We start from the raw sequence: 16,100 nt of genomic DNA, 5'->3' as shown, positions 1-16,100 counted from the left end.
ATCCAGCGCAATGCACACAGTGTGACACACCGCAGCATCCAGCGCAATGCACTCAGTGTGACACACCGCAGCATCCAGCGCAACGCACATAGTATGACACACAGCAGCATCCAGCGCACCGCACACAGTGTGACACACAGCAGCATCCAGCACAACTCACACAGTGTGACACACAGCAGCATCCAGCGCACCGCACACAGTGTGACACACAGCAGCATCCAGCACAACTCACACAGTGTGACACACCGCAGCATCCAGCGCACCGCACATAGTGTGACACACCGCAGCATCCAGCGCAATGCACACAGTGTGACACACCGCAGCACCCAGCGCAACGCACACAGTGTGACACACCGCAGCATCCAGCGCAATGCACTCAGTGTGACGCACAGCAGCACCTGATGCACAGCGCGGTGTGACACACAGCAGCATCCGACAACCGTGCGCTGTGTGTAACAGATCGCAGCAGCCAATGTACAGAGTGTTCCGGTTTTAAATCAAGGTTTTTACATAGGCATAAGGATAGATTTGGCCCTAGTGGACTGGTCAGTAAGACTAAAAGGTAGGACATTTGATGAGTAGTGGCAGTTGTTTAAGGAGATATTCAATTCCTCCCAACCCAAATATATTCTAGAGAGAAAGAAAGATTGTAAGAGGGGGGAGGGAAAACATCCATGGATATGCAAGGTGTTTTGAGATAACCTAATTACAGTGAAGGAGGCCATTTGGCCCATCAAGTCTGCACCGACCCTTGGAAACAGCACCCTATTTAAGTCCACACCCCACCTAACCTTTTTTGGACTCGAAGAGCAATTTAGCATGGCCAATCCACCTAACCGGCACACCTTTGGACTGTGGGACGAAACCGGAGCACCTGGAGGAAACCCACGCAGACACAGGGAGAACATGCAGACTCCGCACAGACAGTGACCCAAGCCAGGGATCGAACCTGGGACCCTGCAGCTGTGAAGCAACAGTGCTAACCACTGTGCTACCGTCTGCCCTAAGGACAAAATCTAATACATAGCACATTGCAAAGGCCAGTGGTAGGCTGCAACTCAACACTAGGCAATCATGAGGTGCTGCAGGCCATATGCAACAACAGAAATATACTCGGGCACAATTTGTAATCTCATCGCACAGCATATCCCCTACTCCATCACAGAATCCCTACAGTGCAGGAGGCAGCCATTCAATCCATCAAGTCAGCATCGGCCCTCTGAAACAGCACCCTACCAAGGCCCACTCATCCACCCGATCCCCATAACCCAGTAACCCTGCCAAACCGTTGGGACACTTTGGGGTAATTTAGCATGGTTAATCCACCTAACCTGCACATCTTTGGACCGTGGGATGAAACCCACGCAGACACAGGGAGAATGCGCAAACTCTACAGTCACCCAAGGCGGGAATCGGACCCAGGTCCCTGACACTGTAAGGCAGTGTGCCACCTGTTAACCATTAAACTAGGGGATAAATCCTGATTCAATTTAGTGTGCAGGACGGCATGCCAGAAGTAGCACCAGGCATACCTAAAAATGAGGCGTCAACCTGGAGAAGCTACAACACAGGTCAACTTGCGTGCCAAACAGCATGTGCAGTAAGTTACAGACAGAATGTGATCAGATTCAAGCTCTGCAATCCTCCCACCCAGTCTTGAATATTCTGGCAATATTACTGAAGACTGGTGCTCCAGAACTTGCCATGCATCTAGCCAGGATGCTCCAGTACAACTACAGCACTAATAGCTAACTGGCAATGTGGAAAGTGCCCAGGTATGCGCTATACAAAAAAAAGGAGAAATCCAACTCGGCCAATTACTGCCCTATCAGTTTTCTCCTGATCATCAGTAAAGTGAGGGAAGGGAGTCATCAACAGTGCTATCAAGTGGCACTTGCTTAGCAATAACCTTCTCAAGGACATTCAGTTTGGGTTGTGCCAGGGGCACTCGGCTCCTGACCTCATTACAGCCTTCATTCGAACAGACAAAATGGCCAAACTCCAGATGAGAGGTAAAAGTGATTGCCCTTGACATCAAGGCAGGATTTGACCGAGAATGGCATCAAGAAGCCCCAGCAAAACTGGAGTCAATGGAAATCGATGGGGAAATGTTAGAGTCATATCTAACAAAAAGAATGATGTGGAGATGCCGGCGTTGGACTGGGGTGAGCACAGTACGAAGTCTTACAACACCAGGTTAAAGTCCAACAGGTTTGTTTCGATGTCACTAGCTTTCGGAGCGCTGCTCCTTCCTCAGGTGAATGAAGAGGTCTGTTCCAGAAACACATATATATACAAATTCAAAGATGCCAAACAATGCTTGGAATGCGAGCATTAGCAGGTGATTAAATCTTTACAGATCCAGAGATGGGGTAACCCCAGGTTAAAGAGGTGTGAATTGTACCAAGCCAGGACAGTTGGTAGGATTTCGCAGGCCAGATGGTGGGGGATGAATGTAATGCGACATGAATCCCAGGTCCCGGTTGAGGCCGCACTCATGTGTTTGAAGGCAAGTAGTGGGGGTGTGGGGATGACCTTGGCAAGATGTTCATCGTCATCAATGACGTGTTGAAGGCTGTGAAGAAGATGACGTAGTTTCTCCGCTCCGGGGAAGTACTGGACGACGAAGGGTATTCTGTCGGTTGTGTCCCATGTTTGTCTTCTGAGGAGGTCGGTGCAGTTTTTCGCTGTGGCGCGTTGGAACTGTCGATCGATAAGTCGATCTGTAAAGATTTAATCACCTGCTAATGGTCGCATTCCAAGCATTGTTTGGCATCTTTGAATTTGTCTATATATGTGTTTCTGGAACATACCTCTTCATTCACCTGAGGAAGGAGCAGCGCTCCGAAAGCTAGTGACATCGAAACAAACCTGTTGGACTTTAACCTGGTGTTGTAAGACTTCGTACTGTAACAAAAAGAAAGAAAATTGTGGTGGTTTGAAGTCAATCATCTCAGCTCCAGGACATTGTTGCAGGATTTCCTGAGGGTAGCGCCCAAGTTCCAACCATTTTCAGCTCCTTTATCAATGGTCTTCCTTCCATATGGTCAGAGGTAGGGATGTTCGCTGATGACTGCACAATGTTCAGCACCTCAGATACAGTAAAAGTCTTTATCCAAATGCAGCAAGACCTGAACAATATCAATGCTTGGGCAGACAACTGGCAAGTAACATTTACGCCATGCATGTCCCACGCAATGACCATCACTGACATGAGAATTTAGGCATTCAATGGCATTAACGTCGCTGAATCCCCCACTGTCGACCTCCAGGGGGGGTTATCATTGACTGGAAGCTGAACTGGATAAGCCATATAAATATGGTGGCTACAAGAGCAGTTCAGAGTCTAGGAATCCTGTAGTAGGTAACTCAGCTCCCGACTCCCAAAAGCCTGTCCATCATCTACAAGGCACAAGTCAGGAGTGTGATGGTGGAATACTCTCCACTTGCCTGGATGACTGCATCTCTAACGACACTCGAGAAGTTCAACTCCATCCAGGACAAAGCATCCCACTTGATTAGCACTCCATCCACTCCCTCCACCACCAGCGATAAACTGTAGCAGCAGTGTGAACCATCTACAAAAAGGAACTGCAGCAAATCATCAAACACCTTAGGCTGCATCTTCCAGACCATCGCCACCACCATCTAGAAGGACAAAGGCAGTAGATACCTGGGACCACCACCACCACCTGGAGGGGTCCAAGCCACTCAACATCTGACTTGAAAATATATCGCACTTTATTCTGTCGTTGGGTCAAAATTGTGGAGCTCCATGCATAACACCACACCACATGTACCCACACCACATGGATGGTGGCTATTAAATGTGGCAGCTCACCACCACCTTTTTAAGGACAATTAGGGATTGGCAATAAATACTGCCCTAACCAGTGAGGCTAACATCCCATGAATGAATTTTTAAAAAATTGTACATTGCCATTTGATTTCAGCACAAGTGAGCCATTTAGTTCATCTCCTCTGGTGCTTCCATTTACAGCTTTTTTGTACAATCCTGACTGTTTCCTATGTGAAGGAACATACAAATAGATCAAAAAATTGAACTTGGGATGTTGTGGTGGGGATCATCAACTAAAGTCTTAATGATGATTGCACAGCAATTCAAATTCATCAAGAATGGAACACAACTGTAGAAGTAGCATGGCTAAGTGGTCGAAGGCAGTGTTTTTCACAGGCGGCACGGTGGCACAATGCTTAGCACTGCTGCCTAACAGCTCCAGGGACCCAGGTTCAATTCCGGCTTCAGGTGACTGCCTGTGTGGAGTTTGCACTTTCTCCCTATGTCTGCGTGGGTTTCCTTCGGATTCACTGGTTTCCTCCCACAGTCCAAAGATGTGCAGGTTAGGTGGATTGGCCATGATAAATTGCCCCATTGGGTCCAAAAGGTTAGTTGGATTACTGGGTTACGGTGATAGGTCGGAGGTGCGGGCTTAAGTAGGGTTCTCGTTCCAAGGGCTGGTGCAGACTCGATGGGCCAAGTGGCCTCCTTCTGCACTGTAAATTCAACTTTTTTTCTGGGGACCCACTTTTACCAACCTGCCGACCTTCGCGGCCAACCATCTTTGCTTACAATTGAGCCTGCTTGGACCTCACGATCTCAGTTGCTAATAATAATAATCTTTATTAGTGTCACAAGTAGGCTTACATTAACACTGCAATGAAGTTTCTGTGAAAATCTCCAGCACCTGTTCAGGTACACAGAGGGAGAACTCAGAATGTCCAATTCACCTAACAAGCACGTCTTTCGGGACTTGTGGGAGGAAACCGGAGGGCCGAAGGAAACATACACAGACACAGGGAGAACGTGCAGACTCTGCAGACAGTGACCCAAGCCGGGAATCAAACCTGGGTCCCTAGCGCTGTGAAGCAACAGTGCTAACCACTCTGCCACCCCATTCAATGTTTCATTTTTGTATGGGTTGTTCCTTAGTGGTCCTGGAGCTCACACCAGCACTGCTTTTTCCTGCCTTGGACACTCCTGCAAAGCTCTCACCGGTTGAGAGATCCCGGCTTGTTGTGTATCTGGCTCTCCCTTCCTTAGTCCCAAAAAAATCCATCTTCAGTTCTTCACATAGTGCTGTTGTTTGTTTAGCGGCAGCTACAAAATGGAGGAGGCTCACCTCAGTAATTCTGCGCTCAGAGTACATAATGTCAGTGTACCAAGCGCGTGGCCTGCTCTCTGCCGCCGCTTCTGGCGGGAAGCCAAATCGATTATTAAAAGAATCTGCTCCTGGGATAGCGCACTAATGTACCGAGGAGGCGCACTGTCCCGCTGGGCTCTGGGCCTGCGCACTGCTACATCCAGCTGAAGGGGCACATATGCGCAGGACAGCCGGCATTTTTGAAAGCCAGTAATGGCTGTTGAGCATTTCTTCCCGCAATCGGGAACGCTGCTAACCATCGCTCTGCGACCCTCCTGACACCAGTCTGCGACCGACCCTTGGGTCACAACCCCGAGTTTGAAAATGACTGGTCGAAGGCACTTAATTTAAACACCACTATTTACACAGACGCGTGTTTGAATCCCACCACTGCCAAAGTTTGAGTTGATTACAAGACTGGTTCCAGGAATGAGGAACTTCAGTTATGAGGATAGATTGGAGTGGTTGGGACTGTTCTCGGGTCTGGATAAAGCAGATAAGGGAGAAACTGTTCTTGTTTGTAGAATGATCGATAAAAAGAAGGCACTCAAGTAATTTGCCAAGAAAGCAAATGTGATGTGAGAAAGAACATTTTCACAAAACAGTGATTTGGGTCCGGAACGCGCTGCCTGGAAATGTGGTTCAATCAAGGCATTCAAGAGATTATTTGAATAGAAACAATGTGCAGGTTTACGGGGGCAAAGTGAGAGAATGGCACACCATGTTCATTTGGATTCGGTGCAGACACAATGGGTTGAATGGCCTTCTGCTGCCCAAGAAGTCTCTGATTCTGTTCTCCGATTCCGTGATGTGAATTTTAGAAAATAAAAATCTAGATTTGCTGCAAAAGTGAAAATATCAGATTCAAAAAGTCCAATATGCACAAAACAAACCTTTTTAAGCAATAGTAAGCTTCATATAATTCACAGGTATAACGGGGCATTTTGAATATTCTATTTCTCACAAATACCTTTAAAACAATTAGGATCAGTGAGTTGGAATCCTACCTGTTTAGCCACAATTTTGGGAAGTGAAGAATGACTGCAGACTGACATCTCAAGCTTGCCACCGGCACCAATAGCTTTCAGTTCCGTTTGAGATGGACAATCAGACTGATCTGGAGAGCTTCCTATTAGCCGGCTCAAGTCTTCTGGAGGTGGAGAGTCTCCAAGCACAACTGAACCCTGTGGGGAAATGTTTAGATTCAGTAAAGCTCAAAATGACATGCAATGTGCAGTTCAATCACTAAAAAGTTAGTGTCAATACTTCACAGGAAATATCGCACAAAAACAAATACACTTTGTCGTAACATTTTTCACCTTGTGACAATAATTAGGTGACAATAATCTCTCGTTTCTATTTTTTGTTAATCGTTTCAATGTTTCACCTAAATTTAAAATGATCTCTCCAAATAGTCAAGTTTTAAATTTAAATCTTTAAACATTTGTTTTGTATAATTCATGTGAGCATAGGAAGAAAACCTCTTTCAACCATTCCACTGTACTGAAATCGCACAAAAGACTGAAACAGCTGGTATCTTCCCATGAACATGGACTTCCGTGAACAGAGTGAAACATCAGAGCTCGGGTGCTAAACACAAAGACAGTTATTGGTTTAAGTGCAACATTTCTGTTCGATGTGTTGTTCAGCGTGCAGTTCCTGTACTGGATACCAATTTAAAGGACTGACTTTTGCAAAACCACATTTCAACAATGGCATAGTGAAGTGGGATAAAGAGAAAAAAAGATGAACAGCAACATCTCATCAATTGGTTGAAGCTCACATCACAGGAAAACCTCTAACATTAGCCACAGAAAGAAAACAGTTCAGTTTGATATTCATACGTTTGATTGTCTTTACCGTTCAGTGTAGAACTAAATGCATTTTCTGTGTAGTTTTTATTTTTATTTCTGCGCATGTAATGTTTAGAGTGTTTAGAGTGTTTCTATCAACACAGCTGAAGCAAGTCAAGTCTGTATATGCCACTTCAAGTTGTGTCCCATTATTATCATTGTGATCATTTCATGAGCGAACCGGATGTCTAATGGCTTTTTGTTTGTTTATTGCATCTTCAAGCCAGTGTTTAAATGTCACACTCATAATTTGACATGAAATTTGAGAGCGCATAAATGTACAGGTTAATCAAGGACTGTCACAAGGTCCTCTTGACATGTTTGACAATTTTAAGTTTTGAAAAACATATATGGTGAAATTAAATTCTGGAAATCATCACAAAATCACATCTAGGCTATTTCTCATCTAACACTGATAATCTTTATTATTGTCACAAGTAGGCTTACATTAACACGGCAATGAAGTTGCTGTGAAAATCTCCTAGTCGCCACACTCTGGCGCCTGTTCAGCTTCACAGAAGGATAATTCAGAATGTCCAATTCACCTAACAGCACGTCTTTCGGGACTTGTGGGAGGAAACCGGAGCACCCGGAGGAAACCCACACAGACACGGGGACAACGTGCAGACTCCACACAGACAGCGGCCCAAGCGGGAATCAAATCTGGGACCCTGGCACTGTGAAGCAACAGTGCCACCCACTGGGCTACCGTGCCGCCCATTTATTTTCAGTTAATTTATTTTTTAAAGCACATTTTGTTAATTTTCATCTAGCTTTACCCCCCTTTTGCAAAATCTAATTTCTCTAAAGCCCAGACAGGTATCAAGGTGAATTTCCTCAACACTGAACGATTTTGCATCATAGATGTCTTTAATCTCCATCTTAATTCAGCATATTCACTCTCCTGAATTCACTGCCCTCCGACCACCTCATCACACAGCTTCCCAACTCAAATACACAGCTGCTACTTGACTTGCCATCTTTCATAGCCTCACACCTCCAATAGCATTAAATCACAGAGAAGGTCATCTCACTTTCTTCTATCATTCTCCACCCACATCACTATTCTCCCTTGCAACCCCATATATTTCTTTACCCCTGGAAAAAGCATTTCTCCAATAAACTTGAATTGAAATTTCAACATTCACACTGTCCAGTCATGGAATCCCTACAGTACCATTTGGCCCATCGAGTCTGCACCAACCCTCTGAAAGAACACCTTATCATGGCTCACGCTTCCACCCTATCCCCATAATCCCTCTTAACCTCTTGGACATTAAGGAACAATTGATCATGGCCAATCCACCTTACCTGCACATTTCTGGATTGTGGGAGGAAATCGGAGCACCCGGAGGAAACCCACGAAGACACAGAGAAAGTGAAAACTCCACAGTCACTGAAGGCCGGAATTGAACCCTGTCGCTCTGAGGCAGAAAATTGCGGTCTTGGCTTCCATGCACATTTATTTGTTAACGGCTCGCACTCCTCACCCTCTGTTCCACTCTCCTTCAAATCTGCAGTCACCTTAACGCTCCTCAAAAGAGCAACCCATGACCAATTTCTTGCAAACTGCAGCCCATCACCTTTCCCTCTCCGAAGGCGATCCCTCCCAAAGTTCTTTCTCAGAACACAATGTTTGAATCTCTCCATTTCCGCCCCTGCTACATTGGCAAAACAACTCTCAAAGTAACAAACTGTATCCAATGTGACTCTGACAAACCTTTCCTCAACCTGTCTGCAGCTTATCACATCAATTTACGCCAACAGCTCTCCGCTCGGTAGCATGGTCCTTGCTTGGTTGTATTCTCATAATTTTTAGTCATTGGTAGGTCAGTGTTTATTGTCCATTGCCAATTGCCCTCGAGAAGGTGGTGCACAGGCTTGGGGAGTCAGGAGACAAGTTACTCACTGGAGGATTCACAGCCTCTGCCGTGGTCTTGCAGCCACAGTATTTATAGGTAAGATACAGTTACTAATCTAAACCTTATGATGTGATGTTACCTAGGTCTTTTCAGACACTTGGTTTACTTGACCCACCCCATTCCCCTGCAGCAGATCTCGCAATGTTCCTTCCTAGTTGAGCCAAGAAGAAGGTCAAGTACATACTCCTGAACACATTCCACCCCACACGCCAAACACATTCCCATTTCTTATATCCCAATCAATATTCTCCCAGTGTATGCGTGAGTTTACTCTGGGTGCTCTGGTTTCCTCCCACAAGGAAACATGAGCTTGTTATGTAATTTGGACATTATGAATTCTCCCTCCGTGTACCCGAATAGGCGGCGGAATGTGGCGACTAGGGGATTTTCACAGTAACTTCATTGCAGTGTTAATGTAAGCCTACTTGTGCCACTAATCACAATCATTTTTCAAAAATAAATTTAGAGTACCCAATTTGTTTATTCCAGTTAAAGAACATTTAGCATGGCCAATCCACCTACCCTGCACATCTTTGGCTTGTAGGGGTGAAACCCACGCAAACACAGAGAATGTGCAAACTCCACATGGACAGTGACCAAGGGCCGGTATTGAACCTGGGGCCTTAGCGGCGTGAGGCGCCACTGTGCTGCCCTACTAATAAAGATCATGGTTATTACATGGTTAATTAAAGTTCCCACTAGCACCACTCTGAACTTAGTGCACACCTGCGATTTCCCTGCAGTTTGCTTTTCTATCTCTCTTGCAATATTTGGAGGCCTTGAGAAAGCCCAGTTGCATAATCTTTTTGCTTCTAAACTCTAACCAAAATGTACCCTGCTACCCTCTTTCCAAAAATAGAATGTTTTGGTAATCAGTACTACCAATCCGCCAATATTTTTGCCTTCCCCATCTTTTCTGAACACAGAATTGTTACAGCCATTGATCCCATCATGCCTGTGCCAGCTCCACGAATGAGCAATACAATTAGTGCCAGTCCTCTGCCTTCTCCCCAAAATCCTGCACATTGCGTATTTTATCAAACAATAGAATCATAAAACCCTATTGTGCAGAAGGAGGCCATTCGGCCCATCGAGTCAGCAATGACACTCTGAAAAGGTACCCTACCTAGGGTCAGGTTCCCACCCTATCCCCTTAACCCAGTAACCCCACCTAACCTAACCTCTTGGACACTAAGGGGCAATTAATCATGGCCAATCCACCTAACCTGCACATCTTCGGACTAATCCTGAATATCTCAATTAATACCTGCCTCCACCACACACACAGCATTCCAGATTTTACTCATTGCGTGAAAGATTTTCCTTATCTCTCCATTGTTTCTTTTGCCAATTACTTAAATCTACATCTTCTCGTTCTTGTTACTTCCATAAATGGGAACAGCTTTTTCATGTACTCTGTCCCGATCTCATGATTGTGATATTAAATCTCCTCTCAGCCTTCTCTTAGCACAGGGCTAAATCGCAGGCTTTGAAAGCAGACCAAGGCATGCCAGCAGCACGGTTCAATTCCCGTACCAGCCTCCCCGATCAGGTGCCGGAATGTCTGCACATTCTCCCGTGTCTGCGTGGGTTTCCCCCGGGTGTCCGATTTCCTCCCACAGTCCAAAGATGTGCAGGAGGTTAGATTGATTGGCCATGATAAATTGCCCTTAGTGTCCAAAAAGGTTAGGTGGGTTTACTGGGTTGTGGGGATTGTGTTGAGGTGTGGGTTTGGGTAGGGTACTCTTTCCAAGGGCTGGTGCAGACTCGATGGGCCGAATGGCCTCCTTCTATGGTTCTACACACTGGTGACCTTCCACCACCAACCCAACCGACCAAGTGAACCTTCATGCAAGTACTTTGGTGCCGGTCCTATTGAAAACCCATCCTTTTGAAAAGATACTCCTGTTTCAGAACTGGTCACAATGCCCATCAATCTGAAGCCCTCCCTGCTGCACCTTGTGACAAAATACTCACTGATCCGCCTCATCTTCCTATTAGACCATAAAACATAGGAGCAGAATTAGGCCACTCGGCACATTGAGTCTGCTCCACCATTCAACCATGGTTGATATTTTTCTCATCCCCATTCTCCTGCCTTCTCCTCATAACTCCTGATTCCCTTATTAATAAAGAACCTATCTATCTCTGTCTTAAAGACATTCAGTGATTTGGCCTCCACAGCCTTCTGAGGCAAAGAGTTCCACAGATTCACCACCCTCTGGCTGAAGAAATTCCTCATCTCTGTTTTAAAGGATCATCACTTTAGTCTGAGATTGTGTCCTCTGCTTCTAATTTTTCCTACTAATAGAAACATCCTCTCCACGTCTACTCTATCCAGGCCTCGAAGTTTCAATAAGACCCCCCGAACCCTTCTAAACTCCAATGAGTACAGACCCAGAGACCTCAACCATTCCTCAAACGACAAGTTCTTCATTCCAGGGATCATCCTTGTGAAGCTCCTCTGGATCCTTTCCAAGGTCAGCATATCCTTCACTAGATATGGGCAGCACGGTAGCATAGCGGTTAGCACAATTGCTTCACAGCTCCAGGATCCCAGGTTCGATTCCTGCTTGGGTCACTGTCTGTGCGGAGTCTGCACATCCTCCCCGTGTGTGCGTGGGTTTCCTCCGGGTGCTCCGGTTTCCTCCCACAGTCCAAAGATGTGCAGGTTAGGCGGATTGGCCATGATAAATTGCCTTTAGTGTCCAAAATTGCCCTTAGTGTTGGGTGGGGTTGCTGGGTTATGGGGATAGGGTGGAGATGTTGACCTTGGGTGGGGTGCTCTTTCCAAGAGCCAGTGCAGTCTCGATGGGCCGAATGGCCTCCTTCTGCACTGTAAATTCTATGACATCTACGATATATGGGGCCCAAAACTGCTCACCATACTCCAAATGGGGTCTGACCAGAGTCTTATATAGCCTCAGAAGTACATCCCTGCCTCTTGTATTCTAGCCCACTCGACATGAATGCTAACATTGCATTTGCCTTCCTAACTGCCAACTGAGCCTGCACGTTAACCTTAAGAGAATCGTGAACAAGGACTCCCAAGTATTTTCCCATTTAGAAAATAGTCTATGCCTCCATTCCTCCTTCCAAAGTGAATAACCTCACATTTTTCCACATTGTATTCCATCTGCCACTTCTTTGCCCACCCTCCTAGCCTGTCCCAAGTCCTTCTGCAGTCCGCCTGCTTCCTCAATACTACCTGTCCCTCAACAGATCTTTGTACCATCTGTAACCTCAGCAACAATGCCCTCAGTTCCTTCTTCCAGATCATTAATGTATATTGTGAAAAGTTGTGGTCCCAGCACAGACCCTTGCGGAACACCACTAGTCACCGGCAGCCATCCTGAAAAAGACCCCTCTATCCCCACTCTGTCTTCTGCCAGTCAACCAATCCTCTTTCCATGCCAGGATCTTACCCTTAACACCATGAGCTCTTAACTTATTTAACAGTCTCCTATGCGGCACCTTGTCAAAAGGCTTCTGGAAATCTGAATAAATCACGTCCACTGGTTTTCATTTGTCTAATTTCCTTCTTACCTCCTCAAAGAACTCTTACAGATTCGTCAGACATGACCTCCCCTTGATGAAGCCGTGTTGACTCAGTCCTATTTTACCATGCACTTCCAAGTACTCCGCAATCTCATCTTTAATAATGGACTGTAAAATCTTACCAATGACCAAAGTCAGGTTAACTAGCTTATAATTTCCCGTCTTCTGCCTCCCTCCTTTCTTAAACAGCGGTGTAACATTAGCCAATTTCCAGTCCTCTGGGATACTCCCTGCCTCCAGTGATTCCTGAAAGATCACCACCAATGCCTCCACAATCTCCTCAGCTAGCTCTTTTAGAACCCTGGGGTGTCGTCCATCCGGTCCAGGTGATTCATCCACCTCCAGAACCTTCTCCTTAGTGATGGCCGCTACACTCACCTCTGCCCCCTGATTCTCCTGGAGCTCTGGCATCCCACCAGTGTCTTCCACTGTGAAGACTGATGCAAGGTAACTATTCAGTTCCTCTGCCATTTCTTATTATTTTCTATTATTACTTCTCAAGCCACATTTTCCAGTGGTCCAATGTCTATTTCTCCTCTCTCTTACCTTTTCATATATTGAAAAAAAACTCTCCCTATCTTCTTTCATATTACTAGCTAGCTTGCATTCGTATTTCATCTTGTTCCCCCCCCCCTTATTGTTTTTTTTAGTTGTCCTCTGCTCACTTTTAAAGGCTTCCCAATCCTCTGGCTTCCCACTAATCCTCACCACTTTGTATGCTTTTTCTTTTATGCTGTTGTTGACTTCCGTCATCAGCCATGGATGCCTTGTCCTCCCCTTAGCATGTTTCCTCCCCCTTGGGATGAATTTCTGTTGTGCCTCCTGAATAAGTCCCCAAAACTCCACCATTGCTGTTCCACTGTCTTCCCTGCTCGGCTCTTTTTCCAATCAACTTTGGTCAGCTCCTCCTTCATGTCTTTGTCGATACACTTATTGAATTGTACTACCGTTGCATCTGATTTTAGCTTCTCCCTCTCAAACTGCAGGGAAAATTCTATCACAATGTGGTCACTGCTCCCTAAGGGTTCCTTCACCTTAGTTCCTGAATCAATTCTGCTTCATTACACATCACCAAATCCAGAAGTGACTGTTCCCTCGTTGGCTCTGTCACAAGCTGCTCCAAAAATATTTCAGACAGTCCACAAATTCCTTTTCTTGGGATCCACTCCCAACCTGACTTTCCCAGTCCACCTGCATATTGATTCCCCCATGATTATTGCAACATTTCCTTTTTTACATGCCTTTTCTATCCCCTGATTTATTTTCTGCACCACATCCTGACTAATACTGGGGGGCCTGTACATAACTCCCATCAGGGTCTTTTTACCTTTGCGATTCCTCAACTCTACCCACAGAGATTCTATGCCTTCTGATCGTATATCGCTCCTTGCTATCGATTTAACTTCATTCTTTACTAACAATGCAACACCACTCCCTTTGCCCATCTGCCTGTTCTTTCGATAGGACACATATCCTTGGATATTTAGATCCCAGCCCCGATGCCCTTGCAGTCACGTCTCTGTGATGCCCACAACATCGTACCAGCCAATTTCAATGTGCGCAACAAGCTCATTTACCATGTTCCTTATACCGCTGGCATTTAGGTAAACACTCTCAGTCCTGCTGCTGTCGCTAGTGCATGGTACTGGAGGTAATCCAGAGACTTTTACCTTGGAGATCCTACTTTATAACCTTGCTTAGCTCCTGACAGTCTGACTATAGGATCGCAATACCAGCTCCATACCAGTACCAATGTGTACTACCACTTCCTGCCCCATGCAGAATATTCTGCATCCAATCTGGAACGTTTTACACTGGCACCAGGATGGCAGCACACCAGGTGGGACCCTTGATAACTATTACAGAAATGCCTATCCCCCTGACAATGGAATAGTGCATGACAATTGCATTGCCACCTCCTGCACAATCCTTTGCCGACTGGTTTCCTGGGCTGGATTGCATTCCTTCAGGGTGTCATCACTCTTAGTAACTGCTATTGCCAAGTACCGGTTTGAGAGTGAGAAACCTGAAAACTCTTGCATTTCCAACTCTTCTGGGTGGCACCCATCTTATATCCTGAACTCTGCCTTTGGGGTGGCCACCTCCTGGAACTGATAAGCCTGGAAACTCTTGCTGGGCAAGTGGGAATTGATGCAGAGCAAAACGCTGGCAAGAAATCTTTGGGTAGGCTCAAGATGCTGCAGGATAGGAGAGCAGACAGAGCATTGGAATAGAGTTTGAAAGTTAAAAAAGTATAGAGCTTTAAGTTGCGACAAGGCAGGTCATATTGCGGTGATGGAAGTAGGCAGTCTCAGAGATTAATGAAAAGCTCAAGGTTGAGGAAGAAAACGTTGATTTTAAAAAGAGGGGTAAAAAGTGTGCTTCAATGAGTGGTGCTCCAAAGAAAAGGTGGTACCAGGGCTGGAGACCAATGAGTCATTTGTCATAGAATCATGAACCCCAACAGTAAAGAAGGAGGCCATTTGGCCCATCGGGCCTGCACGGACCCTTCGAATGAGCTCTATCCCCATAACCCCAAAACCTAACCTGCACATCCCTGGGCACCAATGGGCAATTTAGCATATCTTTGGACTGCAGGAGGAAACTGGAGCACCCGGAGGAACCCCGCGGAGATATGGGGAGAAACTCCCTACAGGCAGTCACCCGAGGCCCGCATTGAACCCGAGTCGCTGGCACTGAGTCAGCAGTGCTAACCACTGAGCCACTGTGCCACCCAGTTCATGTCATTTCACTATCGGGGCTGTTTGTGTGGTATGGTCACAGAAAGTACAGTCAAGCAGAGGGGTTTTAATCAACCATAATAAAGTAACTGAAAGGCAGACTGACTGATTGACAGGAGTAAGCAGTCAGAGGATAAAAGAGAAAATTAAGGGAGATGGAAGTAGTGTCCTGATATTAGAGTGGCTGGTCACGTGCGCACGTAGGTATAGAAGAGCTAGTGAAAGGCAAAAGAGAGCAAGCAGGCAGGGATAGAAAGGGTACGAGAAACAAATTCGGAGAAAGAAATCACTGAATAGAAGGCATATTTGGACCTTAATGGAAGCAACTAGTTTTAGATCACAATTGTAATACAGATCATTGGGAAGTTCACACTTGGGCAAGTTAAATAACCAGAAATCACTGGGAAGGGGATACCTCAATTAGGGGACAATAATCTCAATTAAGTCAAACCCTCTTAAATCTCTCGAGTCAATGGTCAATGCAGTTACATTCTCTACTCATTAATACTGATGGGGCTCACTACTCTAATATCTGTTTTTGCAACCAGCTGCTAGCTGCCTCTTACACTTCCATGTGTTCTGATTTTTCAGCATTGAACTCAATTGTCGATCACTGTCTTCTGGTCATAACACTAATTTGGTACCAAGTTATAGAACATGGAACAGCACAGTACAGGCCCTTCGCCCCACGATGTTGTGCTGACCATTTATCCTAATCTAAGATCAACCTAATCCGACACCCCTTCAATTTACAGCTGTCCATGTACCTGCCCAAGAGTCGCTTAAAAATCCCTGATGACTCTGACTCCTCCACCTCCTCTGGCAGTGCATTCCACACACCCACCACTCTCTGTGTAAAGAACC

The 16,100-nt window shown here is 45.8% G+C and overlaps 1 protein-coding gene across 1 annotated transcript in view; it reads right to left on the bottom strand.

Annotated features, from left to right (window-relative positions):
- The window catches only part of LOC140398056 (KAT8 regulatory NSL complex subunit 1-like), a 341,917-nt gene that overhangs the window by 104,193 nt on the left and 221,624 nt on the right, over nt 1–16,100 (bottom strand). Inside the window, exon 4 of the mRNA XM_072486268.1 lies at nt 6,170–6,346. Within this exon, the coding sequence (XP_072342369.1) occupies nt 6,170–6,346 (177 nt within the window). The remainder of the gene's footprint in view (nt 1–6,169; nt 6,347–16,100) is intronic.

The sequence above is a fragment of the Scyliorhinus torazame genome, chromosome 21 (assembly GCF_047496885.1).
Source record: "Scyliorhinus torazame isolate Kashiwa2021f chromosome 21, sScyTor2.1, whole genome shotgun sequence".
NCBI lineage: Eukaryota > Metazoa > Chordata > Chondrichthyes > Carcharhiniformes > Scyliorhinidae > Scyliorhinus > Scyliorhinus torazame.
The sequence above is the reverse complement of the archived record's forward strand: the minus strand, read 5'-3'. Positions and strand labels throughout refer to the sequence as shown.